The 10679-nt window shown below is 49.7% G+C and overlaps 2 protein-coding genes across 7 annotated transcripts; both read left to right on the forward strand.

The window, feature by feature from the left end:
* Window positions 1–620: 620 nt before the first annotated feature.
* Cpr78Cb (Cuticular protein 78Cb) lies at window positions 621–1543 on the forward strand. The gene is made up of 2 exons (XM_030386409.2): window positions 621–858; window positions 950–1543. The coding sequence occupies exons 1-2, from the start codon at window positions 847–849 to the stop codon at window positions 1358–1360; spliced, it is 423 nt and encodes a 140-aa protein (XP_030242269.2). The 5' UTR covers window positions 621–846; the 3' UTR covers window positions 1361–1543.
* A 1646-nt stretch (window positions 1544–3189) lies between these two features.
* On the forward strand, window positions 3190–10346 carry LOC115563462 (uncharacterized). Of its 6 annotated transcripts, none has more exons than XM_089259414.1 (10): window positions 3190–3303; window positions 3665–3919; window positions 4755–5561; window positions 5630–5729; window positions 5781–6769; window positions 7328–8299; window positions 8390–9321; window positions 9401–9503; window positions 9575–9753; window positions 10087–10346. In XM_089259414.1, the coding sequence occupies exons 2-10, from the start codon at window positions 3865–3867 to the stop codon at window positions 10198–10200; spliced, it is 4251 nt and encodes a 1416-aa protein (XP_089115540.1). In that variant the 5' UTR covers window positions 3190–3303; window positions 3665–3864; the 3' UTR covers window positions 10201–10346. The 6 variants fall into 6 exon arrangements, with proteins under 6 accessions (XP_089115540.1, XP_089115543.1, XP_089115544.1 ...); XM_089259417.1 differs by having other exon boundaries at window positions 3277–3363; XM_089259418.1 differs by lacking the exon at window positions 3190–3303 and adding an exon at window positions 3304–3445.
* The last annotated feature ends 333 nt before the right edge of the window (window positions 10347–10679 follow it).

The following is a 10679-nucleotide window of genomic DNA, read 5'->3' on the forward strand; positions in this document are numbered from 1 at the left end:
ATTTGAAAATGTTTGTATTATATATATCATTCAATAATCATATTTATATTTGACATTTTTAATTCTGTGTCTCTATCAGCATTGGGATGATCTCGCAGGGCTTGATAGCCTTCTTATAATGTATTTCATATATGTATAAAGAACGTATTTTACAGCATTTGTTATCTGAAAATATGATCAATATTATAGGTTAATATATTTTATTACCCAAACTGGTTGGCCTAAGCGTATATGTGTCGGAGTTGATTGGCCTAAACAGTAATAATGCAAATGAAATGGCATTCTTTCGGATATATTCGTATTCGTTTCGGAACTAAGAATCGAAGAACTGGAACTAACATGAAGTGCAGTCATAAATTAATGTGGTTAGCTGAACAAACAGAATGTTGGCTATTAGCGCGGAAATGGATGAATGGCCATCGTGGAATGAAGCGACAAGCGACACGACTCCAAGCCAAGCCGAGTCGAGCCAGACCAGGCCAGACGAGACCAAGCCACGACTGAGCAACAATAGAGTCGTGTTTTGTTTGTTTATGTTTATTGATTGTTCAGCTCGATGACTAGGCTAGATATACGACTACGTATAAAGTGGGTAAGACGCGCTCGTGTTCAGCTCGATGACTAGGCTAGATATACGACTACGTATAAAGTGGGTAAGACGCGCTCGCAGAGGCCGCAGTACGTTGGCTAACTTTGAACCTCGCAGAGCTCGGATCGCGTCGATCGTCGCGCTGTGTGAAAACGAATAAACGAACGAGCATATATTTGGATTAACTGGAGATAATTATACATTATAATTTATCAAATTTACAAGTGTTTGTCCACTGTGTGCCACGCTCAGCAGATATGCGAAGTTTTGTAAGCGCCAAGACGACCTTGTGCTAGCCACGCGAACCGATTCGATCCACTTTGCTGATCCATCTCTTTCCCCTCTCTGTGCCCCCCGCAGCTGTTGATCACTTGGCTGTGCCTGGCGCTGCTCGGGAGTCAGCTGGACGCCCGGCTGGTGCGGGTGCGTCGCATACGCCGTCTGGTGGGTCAGAGCGAGCGCTATGCCCAGATCACGGACTATCGGGTCTCGCCCCTGGACGAGCAGGGCATCTTCAAGTTCGCCTTCAAGACCAGCAACGGCATCGATGTGCAGACAGCGGGCAGTGCCCTGGAGACCATTGGCATCTTCAGCTACACCTCGCCGGAGGGCGTGCCCATCGAGACGCGCTACATAGCCGACGAGCTGGGCTTCCATGTGGTGGGCAAACACCTGCCCCGGCCGCCGCCTACGCCCAGTTACATTCTGCGCTCCCTGGAGTACATACGCACCCACAACGAGGACGGCAGCCCGAAGGCCCCAACACTGTGAAACACGTCGTAGCTCGTAATCATTCCGAAGAAGGCTGATAATACCGTGTAGTAACCTGCTAATATCTACTGTTAGTTCTCGTATAGCTTCTAGATCGTGTCACCTGTTATAAATCATCTGCTCCACACACCCCTCCACAACTCTTACATCTAAATATAGCTCCAAAAATATAATCAAATTAAACAGTCTTGTGCGTGTTTCAGTTTTGGTCTGATGACCCCAACAAATCAGCTCTTGTTACGAGATTAGCCATAAACACAGTTAATATGATAATCAAAGCAGCTTTTTTTTTTATTAATATTAATGCTACTACTCAGAAATCGAAGATGAGATTCTCTTTCGATTGGCTTTTCAGTTCTTTCCGGGTACTAAAGTAGTCACTGAGTATAATGGAATGATTTGTGGTCGTTGATTGCTTTGAAACATTTGTCAAACTAGTTAGCAGCTTGGGCTGATCGCGAGCCATGAAGCGTGTCTTCTAGTCTTAATTATCGGCTAATTCTTATTTCTTTTCTTTTTAGGGAATAAATCATATTATTAGCAAAGGCTTATCATTAAGAATCAACATTTCAGCTAAGAATGCATACATAATTTGTACTTATTTTTAGATTCGCAATTCTATTGAGATTTTGTTATAAAGTTTTCTTAAGTTGGATTTGATTCGCACAGTAAGAGAGTGGGGGAAAGAGAGAGAGAGAGATAGAGAGAGAAGGAGAGAGGGAGAGAGAGAGAGAGTCAACACAGGGGGCGCAGCTAGAGGGAGCAAAGACGAACGAGCACAGGTAGCACCAGCATATGGGGAGCGAGCATTGGTAGAAGATGAACAAGTAGAACCACCGTAGATAGGGGAGCATAGGGAGAATGAACGGAAAACGTTTTGTAGAGACCCATATTTAGGTATTGCTCTTATTAAGTATGACTATAAATTACATTAAAAAATCAAACATATCTCTTTGCCAACCAATAAAAATCATTTACCATGGGTAATAAAGTTTATCCTCTTGTTTTATGTAGCATCCACTGAAGCTCTTTTCTATTTCATTAGAATTTCCCTTAATTATAAAAATCGAATAAAAGATGTCGTAAGAAACATTTGCCTTTTTCAAAAGACAACACAAATGCCACAAGAATTAAGTTTTATCCGCAGATTTGTTTATGTATAGTAATTGTATAAATATATTTAATATTAACTTTGTATTGTACTTTTCATTCTTTAGTAGAATAAACATGCCAATTTTTTCCTCAATATTGCTTTCACTATGTATTTTCAATTATTCATTAATTTATTCCTAATTTATTATACAGAAAAAGCATTGGCTTTGCCAAGAATAAGACTTAATGAGATTTGTAGATTAGTCTTTAGTCTCCTTAAACAGAAATTTACAGCAAATGGTTAACTTGTGTGTTTCATGAACAACTTTGAGGCTTATCACGTCGACTGAAGCTAATCCTCTAGCATGTTTTCCATCTACAAATGCCTTACATTGAATGAGAGACTATATATCTATATGGCTATACTATATGTCTATAGGTAACACATTAAAAGCCGTTGTTTTTTTCACTACATTCCCAATTTCGGAAAATATTAATTGCATTTAGTGAGCTGCATTGCCATCAAGTTCATTGCGAGCATCTTTGACCCGCCTCCTTGGCATCGGGCCACAGAGAGAACTCATCAATTTCTCAAGCATTCGCAATGATCATTGCGATGGCCGATGATCATACTTTCAGCTGATGATCATGATGATGAAGATGTTCTTAAAAATAGGAAGGCGACGTCGTCGTTCTCCCTGTGGACGACCACGGCACTTGTGCAGAGCTCTCGCGCTAATTTGCTTTATGATAGACATGAAAGATCAGCATAAATATATCTTTTTGGAGACAAATTTCTTGGCTTCCCTTGCGACGAGTCGTCAGTCTTGCCTTGGCGCTTGTACGGAACGGTGCGTTGTCTCCTCTTGCAGCAAGTCCTTGGATATAGTTTAACTAGCCGATACCATCAAGTGCAATATCTATCCTATAGATCTCTGGATCAATCTATATATATATATATTTCCTAGTGCTGTTGTTGGAAGTTCTTATCGAGTCTGTTGACAGATGTCGGCGATTGATTTATAGTTATCATATTGTTTGGTGAATGATGTGGAGTGTTCTTATCGCGTTGACAAATGTGGAAAAAAGTTTTTAGTTTCGCCTGAATCGAGTCTACATATATGCAGATGAAGTGATGCTGTGCTATTTATAAAGCCGCCTTAATCTTAATGGATTTTTATACCGTCTACCTATACACATCTATATTTTCAGCCTGCGCTCGCCTTCCAAAATGTTCTGAAAGAAAACTAAAAATTAATTAATGGCTTGTTATTTTTAAAAGACAAAAAAAAGAAGAAGAAGAAAAAGAAAGGAAAAGCTGAGAAATCCAGTTTCGAGTGTGCAAAGGTGGAAAACAAAATAGTTTCGATCGAACACATATATAATACCAGATTATAGTCCGTGGCGTCAAAATGCCGCGAGCACATTTTGCTTTATGTCTGCTCGGCTGCATTGCACTCTCTGGAGGTAAGTGGGCGTAGGCCTAGGCAAATATCCATCATAAAGATCTCAAATATGACAGCTCGAAAGCCTTTCGGCTGCACATTTCTTCGCAAAGTGATAAATAATTTGGGTATATTTTGAAATCCCGAAACTTGTAACCTCTTCCTAATGGCTCATAAAGATATCCACATGTGACCATAAAAACCATTTGCTATAACAGCCATGAGTAAGAACCAGATACACGAGGTTAGTCACAGAAGATGTCCGAACTATATTTTATGATGCCATTGGTTCTCTACTACAAAGTCGTAAATAGTCATTACCCCGCTCGTGGTTCTACCTATACATATACCCATATAATATATATATCTATATATATTTAGAGATCTGTTCACCTTTTTTATGATATAGCGATACATATAGGTGATATCTAGTTCAACATATTGATGATTCAGGGCCAGCTTGTCGCTGGCCCATACGTCTTTAGCGTTATGAGAGTCCCCTTAGGCCAACAAATAGGTCTCTCCACTTAATTACCGGCCGGAATTTACAAACTATAAACATAAACGCGCATCGTAAATTTCTGTGGAGATAAAAATAAACAGAAGCATAATAAAAATTGTTTTAGCAAAGTTTGGGAAGAGCTCTTCGTAATGCCCTATCAAGAAATTTGTAGAACTATCAGGGCGATCGTTGAGCTAATAGTTTGACTATCGTATTAATATTCAAATCGCATAATTTAGTAATAATTTCCATAAGAAATCTATTGAACTATCAGCGCGATGGCTGTGCTAATAGCTTGAGTTCGTTTTGATATTGAAGTCGGGAGGTTTACTCAAACTTTGGTAATCGTCGACAGTTGCGCACGCTGTCTATGAGGACTGCCAGACGCCACCGCCGGTGGATCATGCTCGGGCAGAGCTGTACGTGGATAAGGACATTAACACGGCGATCTACGTCTGCTCCAAAGGCTATTTGTTAGAGGGACCCGCTGAGCTGATTTGCAATGTGACAACGGAGGAGTGGCAGGGCGATCCGCCCTACTGCTCGCCAATGTTCCGCGATGACGAATACTACGATGAGTACGAAACGATCGATGATAAGGATCTGGAAGACGATGCACTGTCAGCTGAGGGTGAGGATCCTGTGGCGCCACCACCACCACCGCCACCAGTAGAGAAGGAGGAGCAGGAGCAGCTGGCGGAGATGGAGGCACAAGCGGAGGACGAGGAGGACGACGAGGATGAGGAGGACGAGGAGGCAGCATTGAACCCTCAGCCATTGGCTGAAACGGAGAGCATTGCTGCGCCAACGGCTCCTGCTCAAGTCCCAGCTGTAGTCGAGCCAACGATTGTGGCGCACGTGGATGAGCCACAGCCCAAAGAAGCGGTGCAGCCAGAGCCAGAGCTGGAGGCAGCGCCAACAGCAGAAGTTCATCATCCTGTTGCCGGAGTTGCTGCTCCTGTTACGGATATCAATATTGTTGTAGAGCCCACGGAGGATCCGTTCACACCACGTCTCCTGGACGAGAACTGCGGCGAGGATCGCGGTGGCTGTGCCCACAAGTGCGAGCGTCTGCTCTTCCCTGGCGAGAACGAGCCAAGGCTGAAGTGCAGCTGCAACGAGGGCTACACGCTGGATCCCCAGGACTACGCAACCTGTCATGGTGAGTCCCTATCTCTCTCTCTCTGCCTCCCTCCCGCCTTGTCTACATTCTGTGCTTCTCCCTTGCAGACATCGATGAGTGCCTGGAGTCGAATGGCGGCTGTGCCGAGATCTGCAATAATCTGCCCGGCACGCATGAGTGCGCCTGCCGGAAGGGTTACCAGATCCAGTCCGACGGCAGCTGCGCGGGTAAGTGAATACCGAGGCTGCCATTGCCCAGAGTCTCAGCATCTTTCTCCTCAGATATCGACGAGTGCGCTCAGCCGGAGGTGCAGGCCGAATGCAGCAATGCCTGTGAGAATACGCCGGGTTCCTATCGCTGTGTCATACCGCTGGACACCAAGCAGGAGCTGGACAATGAGCTTGCTGGCGATCCTGTTGAGGAGCCGAAGGTGGTGGAGGAGCCAGCTGTGCAGAAGCCCAGCTGCAATGCAGGATTCGTGCTCTCGCAGGATGGCCAGGAGTGCCAGGACATCAATGAGTGCGAGATCGTCGTGGAGGACAACGAGAATGCGGATCATGTGCCGCATCGCATCTGCCAGCAGCTGTGCGAGAATACGATTGGCTCCTATCGCTGCAGCTGCCGCGAGGGCTTCCACCTGCAGCAGGATGGCAGCAGCTGCGTGCCCGATAGCTGTGACGACCTGGACAATGCGCAGCTGAGTCGCCGGCGCTGCGCCTATGAGTGCGAGGATCTGCCCAGTGGCGGCTACGCGTGCCGCTGCCCCGATGGCTATAGGCTGGCCGAGGATCGGCACAGCTGCGAGGAGCTGGAGACGGTGTGCAGCCGGGAGCAGGGGCACGAGCGCTGCCGGCCGGGCAGCTGCGTGGCCAACGAGGCCAACGGCACCTTCAGCTGCCTCTGCACGCCGGGCTATGCCAGCGACGTGTACAGCTGCCAGGATCTGGACGAGTGTGCCCTGGGCACGCACAAGTGCAGCCACGACTGCTTCAACACGGCCGGCGGCTATCAGTGCCTGTGCCCGCGCGGCATGTCGCTGCAGGAGCCGGAGGGCCACACCTGCGTGGCGCCCGACCCCTGCGCCTTCAACAACAATGGCTGCGAGCAGCTCTGCCTGAGCGCCGACGGCGGCGCCTGCACCTGCAGCAAGGGCTACGTCCTCGGCGCCGACCAGAAGAGCTGCCAGGATGTGGACGAGTGCGCCGTGAACAATGGCAACTGCCAGCAGCTCTGCCGCAACCTGCCAGGTGCGTATGAGTGTGTGTGTGCCCCCGGCTACGAGCCGCTCCAGGCGGAGGGCCTCGTTGGCTACTGCTTCGACATTGACGAATGCGCCAGCAACACGCACAGCTGCGACTCGAGCATGCGCTGCGAGAACCTCAACGGCTCCTACACCTGCCTCTGCGCGCCAGGCTATGCCTTGGGCATCGCAGCTCAATCATCATCATTAACAACTTCATCATCATCATCTGCATCAATTGCTTTGCCCGCTTGCCTGGACATTGACGAGTGCTCCATGTCCAACGCCAACTGCTCGCATTTCTGCATCAATCTGCCTGGCAGCTTTCAGTGCGCCTGTCCTCTGGGCTTCAGCCTGGCGGCGGACGGCCGCAGCTGCCAGGACGACGACGAGTGCCAGCTGGAGAACGGTCAGTGCGCGCAGCTCTGCTTGAATCAGCCTGGGGGCTTCGCTTGCGCCTGCCAGCCCGGCTTTCAGCTGGCGCCCGATGGCTTCGCCTGCCTGGACATCGACGAGTGCGCTGTGGACTTTGGTAATTGCAGCAGCATTTGCATTAATCTTCTAGGTGCGCACGCCTGCGCCTGCGAGCGGGGCTACGAGCTGCAGCCCGACGGACAGAGCTGCCAGGATGTGGACGAGTGCGCCGGCCTGCTCTCCGGCGGCTGCACTCACGAGTGCATCAACAAGCCGGGCAGCTACGAGTGCGGCTGTCCGCTGGGCTACCTGCTGCAGGAGGACGAGCGCAGCTGCCGACCTGCCCTAGTGGGCTGTCCGCCCGGCTCCCGCCAGACGGAGCAGGGCTGCCAGCCAATCGAGTGCGCCGTTGGCCTCCTGCTGGGCGCCGATGGCCGCTGCGTGGACATTGACGAGTGCCGGCTGAACAACGGCGGCTGCTCGCACACCTGCCGCAACACCCAGGGCTCCTACCAGTGCGTCTGCCCGGCTGGCTACCAGCTGGCGGCCAATGCGCGCGACTGCCAGGACGTGGACGAGTGCGCCCGGGCCAACGGCGGCTGCGAGGGCAGCTGCATCAATGAGCCGGGCGGCTTCCGGTGCGAGTGCCCGCCGGGCAAGCGTTTGTCCTTTGACGAGCGCAGCTGCTATGAGGTGCCCGCTATCGAGCCGAGAGTAGCGCCATTTCCGCTGGCTCCTAGAGCGCCGGCTGCTCCTGCTGCACCACCTGCACCACCAGTGATGCCTGTGCGACCGCTGCCCACGCTGCGACCGGTTACATTCTTGGAGCCCACCGTCACCCCTTCTGTCGCCAGTGCCCCGCTGCCACCGCTGCCGCCGCTGCCCACTCTGCCCATTCAACCCCCTCAGTCCGTACCCAGCTTCCAGGTGAGAGACCGCTGCCAGCGCTTCCAGGCGCCGGCCAATGGCCAGGCCCATTGCAACCGGTATCGTCACAAGCGCAAGCTCTTCTACAACACGCGCTGCAAGGTGCGCTGCAATCCGGGCTACGAGCTGATTGGCTCCGAGATTCGCAGCTGCGGCGCCTCTGGCAACTGGGAGGGACAGGAGAACAAGTGTGTGCGTGAGTATCAGACACAAACACTCTCAGCTGCCTCCTAATACAACCCTCTCTCTCCTCTCCTTCTCGCTCTCTCTCTCTCTCGTCCTGCAGCTGTCTCGCAGCCACGTCTCTGGCCTTCCATAGCCACGTCCCGTGCCCAGTCCGGCTGTCCAGCGCTGCCAACGCCACGCAACGGCATCATCTCGCCCGCCAGCTGCACCCTGGGCCCCTCCAGCTTCGGCTCCATCTGCCTGCTGCGCTGCAACATGGGCTACGTGCAGGTCGGCCCAATGTCCACCACTTGCTTCAACGGCTGGTCGCTGGGCCCGCTGGAGTGCAAGCCCCTGGACTCGAACTTCTTTGGCGCCCAGTTGAGCACGCAGCTGCCATCGCCCTGGCAGCCGCAGCAGGCCTTTAATCTGCCGCAGCCTCAGTCGATTCAGCGGCTGCCCAGCCGACCCTACATCAAGTGTCCCCAGAACGTGGTCATCCTGCTCGGCCCACTGCAAAGCAGAGCTCATGTCATACTCCAGCGTCCGGCCACGAATGTGGACTACCGTCATGTGATGGCCTTTCCCGCCTGGGCCAAGCAGCTGGAAGCTCATCTGCCCGCCGGCACGCACAAGATCGTCTACAGGGCGCACGATCCGGCCTCAGCACTGAGCGCGGCCTGCCAGACCATCATCACCATCAAGCGGGCGTCGGCTCCCAATGCGTTGCCCTCGCAGTTCCCCAGCTTCAGGCCAGCTGCCATGTCAGCCTATCGACCCGCGCCCGTGCCCGAGTTTTCATCGAGACCTTACGCTCATCTCATTGATGCTCGCTCCGAGAGCCTGGTTGCCCAGCCACCGGCAGAGCCGATCCCAGTTTCATCTGCAGCTTCGCGATCTGCCGAGAGCAGTCGCATCGATCTGGGCTCCTCCTCGTCCCGCTTCTGTCCGCCTTCCTTTGAAGTGCATCTGAAGGAGAACCAGAATCTGCGCTCCGTCGTCTGGGAGGAGCCGCGCTTCGAGGGCAAGCTACTGAAGATCTACAAGTCATCCGTGAGCATGAAAATGAAATGAATTCAATTCGATTCGATTGTAGGGTAAACTTATTCAACTCGACTCTCTTCCTTTACAGTTCCCGGGCGCTCTGTTCGGCAGGGGCGATCACGAGATCCGCTACGAGGCCACCACCACGGATGGCCGTACGCAGCTATGCAGCTTCCAGATACGTGTGAAAGGTAAGCTAATCGCAGTCAAGTGCAGTGGATAGATAAAAACATATATTTTGTGTCTCGTAATGCTTATATAGCTGCTGCCCCAACTCCCCCGCCCGCCCACGCCGAGATTAGCTACCCCGATCCGGATCTACCCAACGCTCCCGCTGCCCTCACCCAGCCCTCGCCCTCGCACAGCAGCCTCTTTGCTGGCCACGAGTCCTTCGTCGTCTGTCCCGGCAAGGAGCCAGTCAGAGTGACCTCCAGCCAATTCGTAAGTTCAATTGCGAGCAACTGCATCCAAGATCACGCCCGCAGCCAAAGCTTCTACTAACTGTAATGCGATAGAGCCCCAGAAGGTTTGGCTAGCTGCCAATGCTAACAGCTACTTGGGTTTCTCTATCTGTATCTATTGCCAAGTTTGTATCTCTATATATCTATACATCTATCTATATGTATCTATATTTCTATCTCAATTTTATGTCTGTATCTTCAACTAACATCTTCAACTCTATCTCTCTTTTTCTAGTAGTATATATGTTTAACTATCTTGACATCTCTTTCAATCGATCTCTCTCTTTCTCTCTCTATTCGTATTTTTATCTAGGTCGATCTGCCCGTGGGCTGCACTCTCAAGAACGTGCGCCCGCAAACGTCAGGCAAGACGCATCTGAAACGCGGCATCCTCACCTCGCTCAGGCGTCGATATAATCATTTCTAATATATTTATTTTTAATTTTTATTTATTTTTTTATATAATAATGAACATTTGTAAAATTACATGCATTTCTTATGAATATTTTTTTATGCAATTTATTTTTGTATACTTTTTATGTGTAATTTAAATAAATACTTTTATGAAATGTATTTTTAAAACTGTTCTTTGTTTTAAATAAATAGCTAATTTTATGGGAGTATTTAAATTTTGATTATTAAGATTAGCAGAAGGTCAAAATCGCACAAGAATCACAGCTTCATTGCTTTAAATTTGTGATAACTGATAGATATCTTGAATGTAATGCGTTCTTCGCTTTACATCACGAAGCTTTAAGCCTCCCAAAAGCCCCGTTCTCCAAATATGCTGATAGCTCAAAAATTCGGTTTGTGTAAATTTGATGGCATATTGCATCAGATTTCTGGGAATCAAAGCGAACCACAAAAAACTCTTAAACGTTGACCTTGTGACGCCGCGGAATGCAT

Source organism: Drosophila navojoa, chromosome 4, assembly GCF_054131105.1.
Source record: "Drosophila navojoa isolate 15081-1374.11 chromosome 4, UAZ_NAV_1.0, whole genome shotgun sequence".
NCBI lineage: Eukaryota > Metazoa > Arthropoda > Insecta > Diptera > Drosophilidae > Drosophila > Drosophila navojoa.

Excerpts from the sequence above, each read along its gene's own strand:
- LOC115563462 (XM_089259414.1), top strand. The coding sequence starts at position 3,865 with ATGCCGCGAGCACATTTTGCTTTATGTCTGCTCGGCTGCATTGCACTC. Across the intron at positions 9,322-9,400 it reads TGAAGATCTACAAGTCATCC|TTCCCGGGCGCTCTGTTCGG; the intron begins GTGAGCATGAAA and ends CTTCCTTTACAG. Across the intron at positions 9,754-10,086 it reads GAGTGACCTCCAGCCAATTC|GTCGATCTGCCCGTGGGCTG; the intron begins GTAAGTTCAATT and ends ATTTTTATCTAG.